Here is a 20,824-nt window from a genome sequence, read left to right on the forward strand (position 1 = left end):
CATGCAAAGCACTTCACGCTTGTTTGTGTAGAGGAACTCCAAAGGAGCTGGCCCACTGCCCCCGCCTCAAGACTGGCCTTCCTCTGGAATGTGTGGAGTGCAAGAGACTCGGGCCTGCTGAGATAGTGAAAGGGAGCTGGCCTGAGAATCCAGCCGTTCTGCTGGGCAGCCAGTGATAAAGATTCTGAGCCCCCAGCCTCAGCTTCACCATCTTTAAAGCAGAGTTAGTAACATAAGAAACCACACCATTCCCATCAAGGAAGACTACAAAACGAGTAGTCAGCAGTCAGGGTGGGACACGCCTGTAACTCTAGCACCTGGGAAGACGAGACCGGAAGATGATCTTCATTCCACGGCCGGTCTGCGCTATTCATCAAGGCCCTGTCAAAAATGAAACACACGCCCCAAACTGCTTTGGCTATAGCTCAGTGGTAGACCCCAGTGTAACAAAACAGAACAAATGAAGGAAGGGAAGGAAAGGAATGCCTACAGATAACCTTTATAGGTTACTCAGATGGTTATGGTAAGCTGAAGCCGAGTGTTGTAACCACATCTGCCAATTTCAATATTGTATTTATTTGTTCATTCAGTAAACATCCATTAGCTACTTAAACCTTGATGGGGACTGGAAGGGAACAAAATGTTTAAGTGTGCAAATATAGTTTCATCCTGTGGAATTTTCTATATACTAGTAAATGGTGCAAGCCCCTGGAAATAGGTGTGTCAGGGCGAAGAGAGATTGGTAGGTGTAGTGAGGAGGTGGGTGTGACCAGGTCATTACCCATTTTTCCAGCCAACTTGGTGTTCTTTGTTTGTTTGTTTTTGTTTGGTGGTGGTGGTGTTTGTTTTATCGATGCCAGGTCTCACTATGTAACCCAGTCTTGCCTCGCCAGGCTGGTTTGAACTGCCCCATCTCCTGCTAGTCCAGCTTCCTGAGGACCAGGACTACGTTTGTCCTCCCCACCCTGTGTTGATCTATTTGACACATTCTAGCCAATGATCAGAAGCTGCATAGATTTATTTTCTTTCCAGCGTTTAGGGTCAAACCCAGAGCCTTATAGATGCTACATAATGACTAACCACTGAGCATCCTCGAGCCCTCACGAACAGTTCTGAGCGGAGGGTTGAGAGCGTGTTCCCCAGGTACACTCCACCTCCTGGTGAAATAGAAACTACTTGGGTTGCTGGCTAGCACACGGCGGACAGCCGCCCAGACTCAATGCTCCGCATGCTCGAATAAACATTCACACTATTTCAATTATGCAACCTCAGAATCAAATTTCCTACTAAAGTATGGTTTGCCTTGTCTGCCCAGTGCTCTGCCTGCACAGACCTAAACGTTGGCAAGGATCAGATGAGAAGATATCAGGATCAAAGAGCAGCAGAAGGTCAATAGGAAGAGAATTTGAACTTTGGAAAGAGTTAGATCACACTAAGGAACATTTAGGATGGCAAATGCTGTTGAGGATAGAACGGCAATCAGGTTACATTTATACTTTAAAGTGGCTAGTTCTGATCCTGGATAGGGAATAGAGAGGAGGGATTAAAATCTTGCCTAAGGGAAGTAGCTACAGAGGCTGGAGGTAGAGGGCCGCTGGCAGAGTATTATCAGGTAGGTCTCTTACAGGGTCTTGGAGGAATTCTACAAGTGTGTTTCCGTCGTCCAATGTTTTTGTGAAAATCTGCAAATATCAGGGTGTGTCTGTGTGTGTGTGTGTGGTGTATAAGCAAGCATGTGTGAAAGCCACAGTCAGGAAGTCGAGTTCTGCTCTGTCACCCCCTGTGTCTCCTGGTTCTCACAGTCCTTTCTCCTTCCCTTCCATCTGTGCTGGCTGTTGACTGGATGATTGGGTGAGGTCTTGGAGCTCTTTAGAACACGTGATGCTGAGAAAGCAAGATACCACTTAGTGAGCTCAATACCACGGTCTCACTGAGCTGGGAGGAAGCTTCAGTCATCAAACGCCAACCTCTCCCAACTGTTTTAGCCATCCTGGTTGAGGCTTCGCGAGAATGTGAGGAAAGCTGTCTTGTACAGGGAGCCACGAGAGTCAGTCTTCACGCCTCCAATCCTAGCCTCTTTGCCAGTGCTACAGTTTTAACTGTGTGGGGCTGGTTCACTAGGTAGCAATGAAGGACTGGAATAGAGTCATCGTGGAGTTCATGATAGTGGCCACAAACCAGCGAGAGGTGGGTTCTTATGAGACGGTACCATAGTTGCAATGAGAGGCTGAAAAGGAAAGATCACAAGTTCAAGGTCAGGCTAGTCTATGTAACACAACCTTGTCTCAAAAAAGAGAGGGAATAGAAAATAATAAGTCGCTCTGTAAGTAAGCATTTTTGCCTGGCATGTATATGGCCCATGTTCCAGCCTGAGCATCTGCAGTCATAAATAGTTGTGCAGTTCAGGAGGTGAGATGAGTACTTACCCAGCACACACAGACTCTGGGTTTGATCCCTAGTACTACTAAATAAATAACACGTCATTTTCTTTTTCTTTCTTTTTTTTTTTTTTGAAAAAAAAATTTGGTCTGTCTATCCTGGAATGTGGGCATTGGGAGAGGTGGCGGGCTGTTGTAGTTTAGCGTTGCATGAGAATGCAAGAGTTTATTGATGGGCGGGGGAGGCTGAAAGAGAAAGTCCTGCTGGTTAAGGGGGAAAAGAAAGTGAGGCAAAGAGATCCGGAATTGATGGAGCTCGCTTTTAAAGGAGCCTTGGCATACAGCCGTACAGCAGCCACGCATGACACAGGGACGTTCGGCCATAGGCTGGCTAGACCTTTGTCTGTTTAAGGACAAGCGCGTGTACGGCTGTGGGATCCTGGCTCTGGCTAGGCATTTGCTTAAACACTGACAGGTGCATCTTGCGAGGAGACAGGGGGCCGGCCAGTACAATGCCTGAATGCTTACACGGGGTCCACTGGAGACACAGTTCCACACTCCACAGCTGATGCCAGAGACCCCCACTCAGACCTCACCGCAGAGGAATTTCAGGATGAGGTAGTGTGAAGCAAAGCTTAGGCTTATGAAAGTGGATTTTAGCATCGACTTAAACACGAGGGTTCATAGAAAGAGAAGCGTTCAGGGAAAGATTAAGACACACCCGAGAACACGGATGTGGGCTCCCCGGTGGCATTGATTTTACTACAGCCTTGGTTAGGACTATGGGAGGCGCTGAAGTTACTGTCGTTAAACTGTTGCTAAGAAGTTCACAGGTGATCACAAGCCAGCTCCTGAGGTGGACCAAGTAGGGTTACAGTTGGTGAGGTAATTCCCTAGGTCACAAGACTTGCAGGGAAAGTTAAGCTGCTTTCATTGTAAACAAAAGCTAATAGTCTTGTTGAAGTGATCTGGAAAAAGGTGGAAGGCCACAGTGAACGTGACACATACTCAGCCTTAAGTGTGGATCATTTCCCATTTGACGTTTTTATTTGAAAGTGTCTTTATATGAAACGGATATGGTTTCTATGCAGGCAGTCCTTGCGGCAAACACTAGTTGTGCTAAAATTCTTGATCCTTGGTTGGCAAAAGGCTTCACCCAGACTTTGGAGTAAAGGGTTCCTTTTCTTTTCCTGTCCTTAGCATTTTCTGTATTTTTTCATCTTGACTCACGCTGGCTCCTCTGTCCAGTAGATCACAGCGAAATCTTTATCAATTGTATTTTCCATCTGGGGGCAATTCTAGCAATGGCAAGTCTCCGGCTAGAAACGGAAAGCCTTCAGAGTCCTTTCTCTCCCTCTGCATTGAATACTGCATTGCAGCTAGCTCCCCCAGCCTGTAAGTGGATACCAGGCTCTGGCTCTCACAGAGCTCACTCTGCAGGTTGTTCCCCAAACAAAGGACTGAACTGCCGGAAGTCACCAGGTCCCTTGTTTGTCTTCCCTTTTTGCAGAGAGGTCCTGAGAATATGTGGAAGACCAGAACATTGTGATGGCTTCCTGCAGGTGAGGTTGAACCCTCCAGACCAGCCTGGAGGTCACTGGAAGAGTGCCCTCCTAGGAAGCAGAGCAACAAGACAGTCACGTCTGGCTGAAAATTGAGAGCCATAATAGAGTGGTTGCTGCCTGAAGCTGTGAAATTTGGAGACCACTGTAATGGATAAGTGATGGAGACTTCCCAAATGTATATGACATCGTCTATAGAGATGCAGCTCCAAATTGTAAGGGCAGAAGATGCTAACCTAAGTTATTGATAAGAATTAAAGGGATTGGATGTATTTCAGTGGCAGAGGACTTATGCAGACTCCTAGGTTTAACCGCTGATACTGTAATAATAATAACAATATTAATAATTGTTAGCCACACGTGGTAGCATGTATTTGCAGTCCCAGTACGTGTGTGTGTGTGTGTGTGTGTGTGTGTGTGTGTACGGTGGGGGGCTGAGGCAAAAGACCATCAAATTAGCATGTGGGTTCCAGGAAGGAATAGCAGCTCAGGCCAGGAGCGTAGCTGTTGCAACATGCAGTCCAACATGCAATGCAGGGTTGCAATAGCCAGTCAGAAAGGAAACGTTTTGATTTAAAAAACAGAAACCAACAGCAACAATGAAATACCCTGTATCACATTCTTCAGGGCTTTTGAAAATGTATAGTTTTTAATCACTCACTTGCAAAAATTTCTTGTTTGTTGTTTTTTTTTTCATTTAAGTATTCACAGTTGTGCCCGATCTTGTTTGGTACATCATAAGGAGTTTCTAAAAAATCCCAGTATTTTCAGTCAAAGACGAGGTTGTGAGCTTCCAATAGAGAAGACAATAAATTGACAAAACAGAGTCTCAGCCATCACAATACCTTTGAGTTGATAAACAAGAAGGCTGCCAGTTCCTAAGAGATAATTTCCAACCTAGAAGCTGGGTATACTGCAGAATTCACAGGGAAACGAGGAGGAGGCTAAACATAGTTAAAACTTCTGCCGTGCACTGGGTTTGGAGACAGTAATAAACAATGCGTTCTAGTACATTTGAGGTTCTGTAAGCAGGATGTGATTGAAGGCTGATATACTTTTATTTCCAAACATGATGTCTCTTTGCCCTAGATTGTTAGACTTTGCAGGAATATCAAAAAGGCAAAACTGGCACTTTTAGCAATCACAGTCAGCATCAAACGCTGTAAGAAGTGGAATGACATGCCATCTCACCCACTACATTTCCTGATAAAACAAAGATGGTGTTGTTGCTGCTGCTGCTGCTGTTTGAGACAGGCTTTCTCTATGTAGCATTGGAGCCTGTCCTGTAGACCAGGCTGACCTCGAACTCACAGACATACACCTGCCTCTGCCTCCGGAGGGCTGGGATTAAAGGTGTGCACCACCACCAATGCCTATTGGGACAAAGGTGGTTTTATCCCTACTTTCTTATAATAGCACTTTTACGTGATCTAAAACCAGTTTTTTTGGTACCTTAGGTTGTAGATGCCCCCTGTTGGTCCCCTCCACACACATCCATCCAGCTTTTCGGGATAAACTGCAAGGTGACAGGCTAGGTACATCCTCATTGCCCAAGAGTGCCCTCTGGCCCTTCCTTAGACATCATTTCCACACCCCCACCCCCAGTTTGCACTGCACTCCAGACTCAATGATTATCAGCTCCTCACGGTTGTGTATAGTTTTATCTCTAGATACTGACATTGATATCTAATGTGTCTAGCTTTACATGAGCAAGATCATACAATCAATACATGTTTTTGTATCTCAGGATCCTTTTACTCAACACCATGCCTTGTAAGAAAACTGTTGAGGTCGCTGTGCTTCCTCATCCAGGTCCTGTGTAGGTTTTCATCGGGTGGATGTACCAGGATTTGGCTAGTGAGTTCTGCTGTTGATGGATATTTGAGCTGTTTCTAGCTTGGAAGATTACCAGGAGCTGAATCAGACTGCACCGGTCTGGCTTTTAGAATGTTTCACTTGTTCAGAGATAACAGGCAGAAAGATACATTTTTAAAATTTCTTTTAAACTTTTTAAATTTTGAAAAAATTTCTTGAAGAAATTTTAAGTGTCTAATCATTTTTAACAAGTGCCAGGCTTACTTAAACAGGACCGCACATGGATCAACTTGATTGCACTTCCCCCTCATTTTCCTTTTAAAGGCAGCGAGAGTCTCATGTAGCCCAGGCTGGCCTGGAATGCACCGAGGAGTCAGGGATGATGTCTTAGCATTTCCATGGCTGTGATGAACACCATGACCAAAAAGTAAGATGGGGAGGAAAGGGTTCTTTTGGCCCACATGTCCATTTCGATGTTCATCACTGAAGCAAGTCAGGACAGGAACTCCAACAGGCAGGAACCGGGAAGTGGGGGCTGATGCATGGGCCGAGGAGGGGAGCTGCTTACCGGCTTGCTCCCCATACCATGCTCCACCTGCTTTCTTATAGAAGTCAGAACCATCCCTCCAGGCACAGAATAGCTCACAATAAGCTGGACTCTCTGCCATCAATAGAGACCTTTAGTTTGTGTGTCAGGCTGACACAAGGCTAGTCAGCACAAATGCCTTTGAGGTTTTACATCCTTCTGCTTTGGCCTCCAGAAGGCTGGAATTACAGGCTTGCACTATGACACTTGGTTTATGTGGCGCTGAAGACTGAACTTAGGACCTTGTACATGCTAAGCATACATTCTATCACAGAGCCACATACCCAATTCCAAATAATGTTTTATTTCTCTCTGATATATGTGAATAATGCCTGTGATTAAAGAATCTAGCTATTTTCTGAAATTTCTATCGGATAAAGGAATTTAATAAATATTATCCTACAATATCAAAAATAGGATAAGATCTGGGCAAGGTGGTCCATGCCTGTAATCCTAGTACTCAGGAGACAGGACCCGAAGATTTCTAAGAGTTTGAAGCTAGCCTGGTCTATAGAGCAAGTTCCAGGCAAGTGTTGGAGATGGAGCAAGTGGTAGAACATTTGCCTAGCATACATGAGGCCCAAGATTCAGTTCCTAGAAACATAATAAGTTAGGAAAACAAATCAATAAATGGAAACAGACTTAGGTCTCAGAATTCAAATGGGGTAGGTTTGTAGGAAATATTGAGAATATTTCCAGTTCACTCTAGCTAGTAATCTCATGAGGGCACTGTTGGCATGAATAGAGAAGAACTTCCCTTTAGGAAGGGACGATGCAGAGACAAGATAAAAGGTATACAAGGATTTACCCGTTTGATATTCAAGCTACTCCCCTCATCAAAGGCTCCAGATCAGTGACCTGGCTGCCTTTGTCTGTTCATGAAGCTCCACTTGCTCACTGATCCCTCAAATTGCAAGTAATGCTTCAGCAGTTAGGATGCCACTAACTGCTTCCCACCCCAGAATTCAGAAGTGAGATGTTCATGCTGACACCACACAGCAAGATAGTCATACATAATGGATTTAGTTCCACTGGCAAAAAGAGAGCCATTTACATATGACAAATTGTGCAAGAAGAAAGAAAAAAAAACCTTGACATTTAATTTGTGCTTGGAAGAAAATCATTTTTTAAAAACAAAGTTCTGGATTGAAGCATTCTGGCATGAATAGTGAACCATCTTGTGTAGCAGCAGGAGACAGAACACTGTTGAAGGAATGGGGAATGGTTCACATTTAATTGCTGAAACTGGCACACATCAGAAAGAATAGGCTGCTGGACTGGAGAGAGAGCTCAGTGGGCAAGAGTACTCTCTGCTCTGTAGAAGACCAGAGTAAGATCCCCAGTACCCATGAGGCTGGAGAGATGGCTCAGCAGTAAGAACATGTGTTGCTCTTTCAGAGGACCTGGGTTTGAGTCCCAACAGCCACATGGTGCTCACAACTGTCTGCAACTCCAATTCTAAGGAATCCCATGTATGGATGAGTTATATACATTTCTACACATACAATGAAATAAAACACACTTAAGTAATAAATAAGATTCCGAGTACCCACATCTGGTGGCTCATAATCTCCTATTACGCCAGCTACGGAGAATACAATGCTTTCTTCTGGATTTTTCAGTCATCGTACACAGGCACAACTATAAATAAAAATAAGACAAATCTTTAAAAAAAGAGATAGGATACCTGAAATTAGACAAGATGTGGGAGGAGGGTGGCTGCTGCTGGTTATGTTTGTGCTTCAGTGTTGGGCAAGAAAGTCCGCACGGGTGTTTCATTCAGTATGAAAGCAGTTGGGTGGTGGCACACACCTTTAATCCCAGCACTTGGGAGGCAGAGACAGACAGGTCTCTGTGAGTTCAAGGCCAGCCTGTACAGGGAGAGTTCCAGGACAGTTGGGGTTACCCCCCCAAAAAAACAGCAATAAAATGAATGAATGAATGAATGAGTAAAAGAGAGAGAGGGAGGAAGGAAGAAAGAGAAAAAGAAAGAAAGCTTTCAACATTTCATATTCTCTTTTGTTTGCTTAATAGACTGTCAGAGGAATAATGGCCTCCAAATTGTAATGAAGTTGTTATTAGAAATAATTTAACTGTATCAATTGTACTTAAAACATTGAAAATGTAAAGATTGGTAATTGACTTATTAATAATATTTTATGGATTATGGAACTAGCACACTGGGATTTAGGCTTAGCACAATAGACTTTAGGTGAAACAATCTGGAGTTACTAATGCATTGACACCTGTGTGACTACAAACTGTGTGTGAATAATTTTATGCTTACCTAATTTTGCGTTGAGACTGAGAAGCCTAGAAAGCATTGCTGTGTCATGGGTACCACTGCTGGAGGGGTCTGTGGGAACTGTTTTCTTACCATCTATTTATTAGCTAAAGTGTGTGTGTGTGTGTGTGTGTACTTGTGCACGCACGTGGAAGTCAGGGGTCTCCCTCCATAGTGTGGGTCCTGGGGGACTGCACTCAGCTCATCACTGGAGGCAGGCACCTTTACCCACTGAGATCTCACTGGCTCTTCCTAGGACAAACTGAGCATAACTAAATCCTGGGGCTGAATTCTTTAAAACAAACTGTGTAAAAGCTGGAGAGATGGCTCAGCCATTAAAGGCAAGGTAACCAACCAAATGAAATGTTTGCTTAAGCTCAAATAATGATTATTAAAATATTTTGTGATCATGTCCGGCTAAATCTAAATGATGAAAAGCTTTAGGTAAGGACTATTGACATCCAATTACCCAAGATCACGGGATCGTTCCCTCATAAAAGCATGGAGACAAAAAGGAATGAAAGTCTGAAATGTGACCACGTTTTCAGTGTATGCACATGCTAACACGACCTTATTTTTCCTTAGACCCATGTTGGTAGCCTGAGGAGATGGACCAATGCTCTCACTTGAAAGCAGTTATAGACAGCACTGTGCTGCCCCTTCAGCCAATGGCTTACTCACTCCAGAGAGGTGCATGGGATTGTGGAGACTTCTGAGTTTGGCCAAAGACATTCTGTTGGCCTTGGTAGTCATTCATTCTCTGTGCCAGTCACACGACACCATAGACTGAGTGAGTTTTAGCAGACGAGTTTACTTTGATAATTTCATGTATGCACATAAAGTATATAATACATTCTGGTTATCCCCTTCCCCGCACTGTCTCCCTCCCTGCCCGCCGCCCCCACTTCTCCTGCTGAGCCCCTCATTTCTTCAAATAAGTCCCCTCCTACATTCATGTCTTTTTGTTGCTGAGTTCATTTTATTTGTTATTAGTTATTATTATTATTTATTTTGTTTCAGTTGACTTTAATTTAGAGTTGCTTACACAAGCATGAGTAGTGTGTGCGTGTGTTTACTGGATCAAGGCATTTGCCTTTGAATATTATGATTTTCCCTCCCCCAGCAACTGCCAATAGCTCCTTAGGGAGCCCTCCTCCACCTGTGGAGGAATGTCGATGGGGCCCCAGCTTGAGCAGGTCACAGCCGCTGTTGCAAGTGAGTGCTAGAGCCGTGTTATATCCAGATATCAGTGTTTTGCAGCACCACCCACCATCTTCTGGCTCTTACATTCTTTCTGCCCCCTCTTCTGTGACCTTCTCTCAGCCTGGAAGTGGGTGACATGTTTCCCTGTAGGGCTGAGAACTCAACCGTCACTGCCCACACCTTCAACCAGTTATCAATCTCTGCAGTAACTGTCAAGCGTGGCAGAAAGCAGCTTCTCTGACCAACCTTAGAGCGGCGTGCTCTATGGGTATGAACTGAGAAGGCATTGGATCTCGTGTCCATTTCACGAAGCTACAGCTGCAGGGCATCTCCCCTTCAGGGCCTATGATCTCCACAGCCTCAGGTATATAACACAAGGCACATATTCCCTCCTATGGAGAGCGGGCCCCAAATCCAAACAGAAAGTCGTCGTTTTCTTCCACAACAGTCATGCCACTATTACACCTGTGGATACACGGACCATCTTTGCCTGGCAGATTGGTCACATAGCTCACAGGGTTCACAGCTGTGTAAGATCGCTGATGTCTTTTCTTCCCCAGGAACCAGCATAGCACTTTCTGGCTCCATGGAAGCTATCCAGCAGAAAGATTCCTGGTCCATTGAACTTGAGTTCTCTATGTCCTGCAACCAAAGCATCTCACTCTTTTAATAATACCATCAAAGTACAAGCAGGGGGCTCCGCCGCAACGATGCTGTCTAATCCGAATCATATCCCAAAGGTGACGTCACATTATGTTTCTGTCTTCTTCATACCCCCCAATGGAGAATCGGTTTAAATGCATGACATCTTGGGGAGACACGAAAGTGTATTCAAATTGCAGCTGCCTCTGCAGATCTTCAAATTGTGTCACACTCAGACGTCTTTCTTTCTCTCTGGCCTTTCTGCCCCTCCCCCTTCTCCTCTTCTCCCTGCTCTTGCACAGTCTCACTTGCCTGGGTGGTCGACTAGAATCTCCAGACTCCTCTCGCTTCCTGGGTCCCACACTGAGATTTTCTCCTCCCATGAACATCCTGCACATTTAACTCACTCGGTCCTGGCATTTAGACTCTTAGGAGGTCTGGAAAGAGTCACAAGACTTTGCCTTTGCCATGGCTTAGAATTACATCACAAACAGCTGGGTATTGTGGCCCATGTCTGCATTTGCAACACCTGGAAGCTGAGGCAGGCTGATCGAGCATGGAGTTAGCTTGGGCAAAATGTGTATTGTGTGTTTATACACAGAGAGATAAACATATATACACATCTCTCTCCCTTTGTCTCTCTCTATCTCCTCTCTATATATTTTGTTAGAAAAACAAAGAAAAATAATAACAGTAATGACAAAAACTAGACAGGAAGGAAGAACAAAGAGGAGGTAAATGACAAAGAAGAAAATGAGGAAGGAAATGGGGCAGGAAGGAGGCAGAGGAGAGCAGAGAGAGCATAGAAGTGAGTTTAGCAATCTCAATTGTTTGTCTTCTTTTTATGCTGTTGACAAAACGGTTATCTTTTAAAAATATTTCCTACCAGTTCTGATTCTGTAGGAGACTAAGCCGAACCATGCTATAGAATATCTGGGATCAGATCTATGGGACAGGGGCTCTGCCACCCCAGGTTTTCACTGTTCTACTAAGAGTAGCATTCACTTCTTCATGAAAGGCTCGTGTACTTCCTACCGAAACACATTTTCAAAGCCTGCCTTCAGTTTCTCTTAACAACTCACTGACATAAAACATGCCAGTTTTAAACAGTAGCCAAACAATGACTTAAAACAGGTTTTCTTTTTTGTGTATGTGTACTTTTGTGTGAGCGTGCATGCACGGTGGTGTGCTGGAGCATGTGTGTGTGTCAGGTGCTCATGCACAGGTGTGCACGCATGTGGAGCCCAAAGGACAACCTCAGGCATCCTTGGTCACCATCCATCTCTATTTACTATGCAGGCAGACTGGCTGACTCGTGAGCCCCAGGAACCCATCTGCCTGTCTCTACCTGCCAAGTGCCAAGGTGAATTTCCTTTTAGTACACTTTTGTTTGACCTGTGCTATTTTTAGCTATGTGAATGTGTGTATGTATAAGCATGTGCACTTGAACGCAGGTGTCCATGGAAGCCAGAGGCAATGGATCCCTGGAGCTGGAGTTACAGGTGGTTATGAGTGCTGGGAACCTGATTCTGTCCTCTGCAAGAGTCGTATGCACTCTTCCCTGCTGAGTCAACCTCTTCTTTCTTTTTGGAGATCGATTCTGTTACTTAGGATAGTCTCCAAGTCAGAATGCGCCTGACTTTGCTTCCCCAAAGCTGAGATTACAGGTATGTACTACCAAGACTGGTTTCTAAATACAATGTTCTGGATCATACAAATCTTTCCGAATTTTTAAATTATATGTGAAATATGTAGAGAAGATCGAGACTGAAGTAGATATTTATTTCTAGAAAATTGTTTACCCTTTATTTTGATGGGTGTCTCAGATTTTCTTGATACTTCTTTGTAAACGTCCGAATTCTATCTATCTATCTATATCTATCTATCTATCTATCTATCTATCTATCTATCTATCTATCTATCTATCATCTTAAAACAGGGTCTCCCTAAACAGCTTTGACTGTCCTGGAACTCACAGAGATCTGCTTGCCTCTGCCTCAGAAGTCCTGAAATTTAAGACACATGCCACCATACAGATGCACACCACCACACAAGGCTTAAACTTCCAAATATTTAAAAAAGAAAGTGGAATTAAGAGTATAGTTTGGAGTTGAGGGTCACTTCCCATACTAATTAAAAAAAAAACATTTCTGCGAGTATATACAAGATTGAGAAGGATTACAGAAGACAGGAAACCCATGAGGTTTGTATGTGAGGCCGAAGGACGTGTGAAGACGCTAGAAGAGGGAGCAGAGGGAAGCTATTTTCATTAACTTGTTTAAATCAATGTTTTTTGACCCATACATTCATGTAATGGTGTGAAGCTTTAGGCTCAAAATATACAGTAAATTTGAAAAATCTTTCATTTTTATATTTATTTGAGGATTTTATGTTTGAGTGTTTTGTGTGCATGTGTGTGTGTACCACGAGCACACCTGATGCCCGCTGAGGTCAAAAGAGAGCACTGGATTCCTTGGGACTGGAGTTACAGCTGGGAGTGATATTTGGGTGCTGGGGTCCCTGCAAGAGCAGTAGGTGCTGCTCTTAACCGCTGAGCCAACCCTTAAGGCCCCTGAAAGTCTCTTTATGAAATCTTCTATTGGTAGAAAGCACTATGAAATAGCCAAGCCTTTACTACCAGCTAAGTTAACAGCAAGAACACAGCAGCGGTGCTTAAAACACATTAGCTGTGAACCGAGAGCATCTGACGTGACATTTTATTCTGTGCAATGGTCTGTCAAAAAGTGCTTGCTATACTTCTAATATTCAAGTTAGAGGCAAGGAACCAAAATTCAAGATGCTGCAAATAACGTTAAAATAAACGATCTGCATCTGTTATTGAAAGCCTTCTGCAGCTCTTATTTATGCAAAACGCATTTTAAAATTCAGGTCGCTACTGCACGAATAGCGAATGATTCTTGATTGCTTTTGCACATATGTATTCATATGGCTTATTATGGTTTCTCAGATCCCTAGAAGAATAAGTCCTCTTGACCTGAAATCTGTCACAGTTCTAGGCCACATTTCTTACCTACGTTGAGAGAAACAGGTTTTTGTTTTTTCCTTTTAGACTTCCACTTATTTTTTTCCTCTCTTTGCTTCACCCTCATTCTCTGTAAATCTTTCATTCTTGCCGTCTTTTTTCATTCAAACGATGCCAGGTGCTTCTTCTTCATTTTTTTTTTTTTTTTTTTTAATTATCTCATTCAAAATGGTGCCACGTCACCCACCGGGCAAGCGTGGAGAGAGGTGCTGTCATTTCTCTTGCCAGCGTGGAGCCCCGCCCTCTGCTGCTCACCTGCTCCGGGGTGGAAATGACACAGAGGCCACTGTCACGAGCCCGGGGGCCGGTTCCCTGCAGGACTGTCCAGACCCCCTCCCCCTCCGCAGAGCTGCCCCGCCCCTCCCGGATCCGGGTCGGCCGAGCGCATTGATTTGCATATTTCTACCTTTGTTCCCGGGCTCTGGCCAATCAGAGTGTGGGACGAGGCGGGGCGGAGGGGCGGGGCGTACGCTCGGCGGAGCTGCGGCGGCCGCAGGTTGCAGAGTGGGTGGGAGCCGCTGCGGGCGCGGCACTGCAGCCCCAATCCTGAACCCCGAACCCAGCACCCAGCACCCAGCCCCGGCCGCAGGCCACGGAGGCTAGGATCCAGCGGGTACCAGCCGAGGACGTTTCGACCCCCAAGGCGCCCACCAACCCACGCGCCACGATGGTGTGCGGGGGCTTCTCGTGCTCCAAGAACTGCCTGTGCGCGCTCAACCTGCTGTACACTGTAAGTAGCCCCGCGCCCGGGTGGCACCTGCGGGGGCCGCCAGCCTCCTCCCAGCCAGGCTGGCCAACTGCACCCCATCCCTCGCCCCTTGCAGGCTTCCCACGCCCACAGGCTCGCCCGCGCCCCCCCCCTCCCGCCCAGGACCCCGATCCCTGCTTGTCGCAGTCTCCGCCCGTCCTTCATTGTGGCGCTCGCCCCTCGCCCGACTCTCTGCGGCCCTTCCCGCTCACGCATCTCTCCCCAGGATCCCATCCCTCCAACCGCACGCTCCCGGCTGGCTATGCCATCTGGAAGCGTGATCGGAGGCTGGAGAATAGTCCAAGCTTGGAGGACAGTTTGGGGGATGGGATAACGTGGCCTGGGGTGGAGCAGGCGGCCTGTGGATGGCGCGCTTCTGGCTCAGCTCTGAGCGCTGTGGTTTGAATGGAGGCTGCCAAGGGGGTTCACAGGATATCCGTGGCTTCCGAAGTTTGTTTCGTGCTTACATAAAGTCTCTTTGTTGATGTTCCTGCCAGTGAGGTTCCAGCTTGATGCTTTTCTCATGCCTTCTTTCCTTCTCCCTCTTTATCAATATTCAAACTCCATTTCAGGCGAAGTCCTTCAGTACACACACACACACACACACACGCACACGCACACGCACACGCACACACTCCACCACGTAAGTCGTTTGTTCGTTTTTTTCTCCCTGCTTGTCAGCGCATACCTCCCAGTTTTCATGTTGAAAGCTCGTTTTGATTTTTGAGGCGTAATTCTGGCTGAACAGGAGGAAGACGAGGTGACGTTTATTGAAACCGTCTACACTCCAGCCTTCTTCATTTACATTTGCCATTCTGTTATTTTTCTGTGTCTACATTTTCTAACGGTAAAGACCAAAATATGTTTTCATAGCTGGTAGTTGGTGGGTCTGGAGTGGAACCTAGCTGTGGAATCTCGATTTTTCCATAAGCTGGTCTCCACTGCGTGGACGAAACTTCCTCTTGGTCATCTCACGCCGTCGCAGACTTGCTGCTCCCTTCTATAAATACACCTGGTGCTTGCAGCACCCACCCTGAAAACAAACCCCGCTCCCCTGTGTTAGCTGAGCCAGGCCATCTGGGGCAGCTTAGGTTACATCCATGGACAAGAGAGACTGACTGCTTGGGGTTAAGAGCAGACACAACCGTTCATTTTTCTCTTTCTTCTTTTGGTGTGTGTCTGAACATGATGTCAGGGCTTTGAAGGTAGGCCAGAAATAGACATCAATGGCGTAAGCTTTTCTGGCTAGCTCTGAGGCATCTAGACAACACGTTCACTAATGGTGGAATCAGCAGAAAGGGTCTAGAACACGGGGTGATACAGCTCCTTGTAATTGGAGCTTCATGTCAAGGCGCGTATCGATATCCACAAGTCTCAAGTGAGGCATGCTTACCATGTTGCTTATTAAGTAAATTCCCATCCGTTCTTCCAGTGTTTTCTCTGCTTAGCATGAACGATATGCTTAGAACGTCACATTCTATTTTGTGCCCCATCCCCCTCCTGCTTTGGTGGTTCAGTCATGTGTTTACCTGATTCTCCATCTTCCTGTGTCTGCGTACACACAGTGCAATGGCCGCTTCTGTGCTGCCTTGGCTGCCTGTGTGCATCAGTGTGCAGTATATACATTTTTAAAAGCAGGAAGGGTTTTTCAGTGCCAAGTGCCATTGCTTTCAAGATGCATTGTTTTTAGCTGTCATGTCATGAACGCCAGGAGAAAGAAAAGCTGACCAGAAAGGGATATGTTACGATTATTTAATATATGTCTTAAACTATTGACCTCCAAAATGTGTTTTATTGATTTTTAACAGGTGTGCAGTAAAATTTAATTAATTGGAATTCATAGGACTATAAATGTGGTTAGCGTTTTAAAATCCTAACTATTTTAAACAAAGGGACTGTTCTTAAAATAAATTATTATCTGCCTGTCTCGTAGACATTGCAAATAGGTGATAATACAGTAAGTTCAAGAGGAGGTGAATGAAAGGGAGAGAGGGGCGACATCTTAAACAGTAGAAAAACCTCCTGTAGCTATCGGTTAAGTTCTGTGTCCTCAGAGGCTCCCTCCACATTTTAAGAAGTTTTAAAAAAATGTGGTAGCCGGCGGAGTTGAGCTTGGTCCCTGGGAGGTGTTTTTTTTAGGGCAGGAATAAAAAGATCCTTTGTAGGTTCGCCTCCGGCCCTGGTAACTGCTTCTATGGTTTGCTCAATGCTGCGGGATTAAATATGAGGTCATTTCTCAAAGTGTTCTAACCAGGCCTGCCGGTGGGAGTGGCAGGTGGAAGGTTCCTGGCTGTGTTAGACATCACTGCTGTTGTTCTGAAGCATTTCCTGAGGAACCTGGGATCTAGCAAAGCCGTGTGTATCGTCAAGGGATCCAGCTAGCCAGACCTCGGGCAGTATGGCCACTTCAGAAAGAGAAAGGAGGTCCCTAAACAACTTGGAAGGAACATCGCCTCATTTGCCTCGAGAATTCAGTGATCCTCTGGAGGCTAATGGTGGGTTTTTGTGCTTTTCTGCCATGGTTTTTTAAACTAGGGGCGTTCCTCAGTGCTGGAACAACCAAGGGTTAATGTGGTGTCTGTAAACAATCTGTAGTGTTGATGAAAAGGGGAAGCCTGAGCAGTGTTGTAAGGCAAGGGCCCCTTGCAGCAGGACTTCCTGTATGTAAAGATGACGAGCTTCTGTATCCACAGTGTTGCTGTGTGCGCCTGCTGTGTGTTGTCATTAGCCCGGAAATGCGGTGGCCAACAAAATAGGGTTCTCCAGTAAGGATGCTTTAGTGAAGACTGTGTTTCACTTTCTGCATACGGTTGAGGACGGTATTCTGCCAGTCTCGCACTCCACTAAAACCCCTGGCAAATGGATCTAGAAGCCCTGTGTGAAAACGTACTTGCCCTGTATGAAGGCTCGATTTGGGCATATCACATGGTGTGTAATAGCTGAGACACCTTAAACTTTAGGACCGAGTGAAGTCTGAGCTAGAAATAGAGGGGGTGTTTGAACTGAGGAAACGAAGGAGTAGCTTGCGAGTCTCTTTCATTTCTTCGGGACATACATATAAATTAAAATTAGTTTGGGAAATTAATTGCTTTATTTATTTGTTTTGAGACAGGGTACTGACCAGTCTGGTCTTGATCTATTTAGCTCTGGCTGCCCTTAAACTTGGAGTCTTCCTGCCTCAGCTTCTTTTCCCTTTCAAATTATTTAGCCGTTTATGAAATAGATAATCAAATACATAATTCCAAAAGTTCAAGGGTGGCAGGGTAAGTTTTGCTTTCAGTTATGAAACAGTTATGAATCACTTATTTAATCTCGTTCAGATGACTGTCTCCAGGTTCCATTGCAAGACCAGGAGAGGTTTCAGACATTTATGCATATGATGCCGGCCGTTCAGAATCCCCACTGAAAAGCGCAATTTCAGACTCCCTAGAATCTAAAGTTCCTGATGCTTCATTCTGGCAAAGAATCTCACTTGAACCTCACTGAAACCCTCATTCCAATGCTTGTGTTCAAAACCACTGACTCGGGTTCTGGAGTGCCAGGGTAAAAACCTACGGCCACGCTCTAAAATAGGATGCACTTTTATATTCATGTGTTTATTTATTTATCTTTATGTGTCTGAGTGTTTCTGGGCATGTATGTCTGTGTACCATGTATGTGCTCAGTGCCTGAAGAGGCATGGGGTCCCTTGGATCCACAGTTGCACATGGTTGGAACCACCATGTTGGGTGCTGGGAATTGAACCTGGATCCTCTGCAAGAGGAGCCAGTGCCTTCAACCACTAAGCCATCTCTCTAGCCTCTGAATATGTTATAGCTGAAAATATTTTTGATAAGTGTTGAAAAACAGTTTCTAAAACTACACATTGTTATTTGTGGGAAATTGTAAGAAATGTGAAGTGAATGTATTAAAATACATAATATATTGGAATTTTACCCCCACGGTACTGGCAACTAATTCCAGGGCTTAAAACATTAAGTAATTGGATAGATGATCTTGTAAAATAGAATCAAACAGAAAAATATGACAAAAAGTGTTTTTATTATACTATGGCCTTTCAGAGATGCCCTGCTGTGCTGACGAGATGCCTCAGCAGATAAAGGAAGGCATCTGATGGCCAGAGCTTGATCCCCTGAACCCCCGTGGTGGAAGGAGAGAAGGAACTCTTACAGTCTGTAGGAATGGTGTAGTGTCGTTAATAATCATATTGTGATTTAAATTATAGGTGGCATGGTTTGATATATAATATAAATGGTTTAGTATATATGGGTTTTAACTTCAGAAAGTAGCATAAAGTTAAAATCAGAAAGAAATTTGTAAGTTGTATGTGTGTGTGTGTGCGCGCGTGTGCGTGTGTGTTCTTCTAAAATCTTCCCAGGTTTTTCTCTTTCACCGTTTCTTAATTTGAGAGTCTCGACTGCTTAGCTCAGGGTGGCCTTGCAACTGGCCGCCATCCCCCTGCCTCAGCCTCCCGTGGGATTGCCGCTGTTCCTTGCCATGCCCAGCTGAGTTCTTTTACTTACTTTCCTTGGTAAGTAGCCCACTTCACAGTTTTCCCTTCTCCATTTTTGCTTGTTTTGAGAAGAGTTCCCCTGACATATCAAACAGTATGCTGATTGTTGTAGCGTGTCTAACATGAGTGCTGGCTTAGCAGAGCCCGAAGACCTGAGTGTGGTCCCTGGGACGCTCGCCATGGAGCGAGAGAACCGATTCCTGCACTCTGACCTCCTCTGACCTCCTCTGACTGCCATGTGTGCTCCACGGCACGTGTGCACTATGTCCACCCCACACAATGGATGAATGAATGAATAGATGTAATTAAGAAATAAAATTGAGATCTATTTTATAATAGAATGGAAAAAGTTCATAAACTGGTAGGAGAAAAGTGTTACCTAGTTTATTCAGGAAGCCAGCTCGTCCAGCGCTACCCTAAACCACACAGCACACAGCTTTTTTGTTTTATTTTTTGTTGTTTTATCTGTAGCCTGTTCATTTGCAAATTGATGATGATTTCATTCTTCCTTCACGGAACTGTGACGGTAAAATAACGTAGACCGTGTGAAACACTTAGGCGTGGTAAAGAAATAGAACTAAGTCCTTACAGCTTCAAGAATGAAAGGTGAATTATTCAAAACTTTTGAACTATAGACCTGTGAGCTATAACGAAGGATTTTTCAAGGCACTGGGTTTTGACACATAAGTCAGTGTGCTCCAGGGAAGCAATTCATAGCCTCAAATAAAAACAATGGTCTTTTACTTGTAAGAAGATAACGGCTGGTATGTGTTGGCTATAAACATAGAATTACACTTTGTAGATTATTTTCTTTTTCTTTAAATGTGTATATGTGCGCCTCATGTATGCAAGACAAGTATTCTACCAGCTGAGCTCTACCCCCAGCTTTTGGGGTTTATATTTAATTAAACATATATTTAAATATTTAATATAAACATATATTTAATATAAAATATATCTAGATATATTTTACATTTAGTATAGATTTTAGTCCTATCCTAGTTATTAGAATTCTGGCAAATTGTAGTTTTTATTTCCAAGTAAAATTATTACGTCAGCTAAGGAGAGTCTTAACTGAAATTGCTTTGAAATGTTTGCATTTTTCAAAATTCCGATCATTTTAAAAATGACCCTAATTTGTTTATTTTGCTTTGCTTATTTATTCATTTATTTAGAGACAAGGTCTCACTGTGCAGTCTTGGCTGGCCTACAACTCATGTAGAGTAAGGTGGCTTTCCACTCAGAGTCGCCTGCCTCTGACTCCCCAGTGCTGGGATTAAAGGTGTGAGCCACCACCATACCCAGCCTCATTTTTCATTTATGAATCAGGGCCTTGAGCCGTTCAAATTTAATTTTTTCTGCTTCTGCCGTTCATGCTGGTTTATAGGCATGTGCTACCACACTTGGCTCTTCAGATTACTCTGATATTTTGATTTATGATTAGATGTGTGTAATAATACCCTATTATTCAAGCCACTATAGGCCCACCTGGTCCTTGACACTCACCAATGAGAAGTTCAGAGTGAAGCAAAGTTACTCTGTCCATTAAATTGCAAAGACAAGGTGTACTCGACAAGAGTCAAGTGTGAGTGAGGAGAGGGCTGTACCTAAGTGCATTGCCTGTACGAGGATTTGGGGCTTTGAAGCCACGGAGCCTGCCACTAAGTTCAATTTGTTCTTTTGGACTCATTTTCCTTACCCACACAATTCTGTTCTTGAGGTGTTTTAGGTATTTTGTTAGGCTAGGAAGATAGTTCATTTATCCTTAGGTCACAAGGACATTGGACTTCAGGCATAGGCCATTAGTCATTGTAACCGTCTTGTTTGTGAAGTTTCTGAAAAAAGGAGTACAATTCTTTTGTAGTATTCTGGTTAGTGATGCCAGAATTCCTGGCTGTCAGCCAGCCATAAACAGCAATCAGAATCAGGAGAGGAACAGAGAGGGTTTTTCTTTTCTCATGGCCACCTGCTTCCGAACCAGTAGTCTCCTCAGAGTGAAATGGGTACAGATGTGCACACAGACACACCGAGGGTCTCCTCAGAGTGAAAC

The 20,824-nt window shown here is 44.5% G+C and overlaps 1 protein-coding gene across 1 annotated transcript in view; it reads left to right on the forward strand.

Moving 5' to 3' along the window:
• The first annotated feature begins 13,993 nt into the window (after positions 1–13,993).
• Positions 13,994–20,824, forward strand: part of Tspan13 (tetraspanin 13) — a 29,389-nt gene continuing 22,558 nt past the window's right edge. The window contains exon 1 of the mRNA XM_013347592.2: positions 13,994–14,243. Within this exon, the coding sequence (XP_013203046.1) occupies positions 14,181–14,243 (63 nt within the window). The 5' untranslated portion in view covers positions 13,994–14,180. The remainder of the gene's footprint in view (positions 14,244–20,824) is intronic.

The sequence above is a fragment of the Microtus ochrogaster genome, chromosome 1 (genome assembly GCF_000317375.1).
Source record: "Microtus ochrogaster isolate Prairie Vole_2 chromosome 1, MicOch1.0, whole genome shotgun sequence".
Lineage (NCBI taxonomy): Eukaryota > Metazoa > Chordata > Mammalia > Rodentia > Cricetidae > Microtus > Microtus ochrogaster.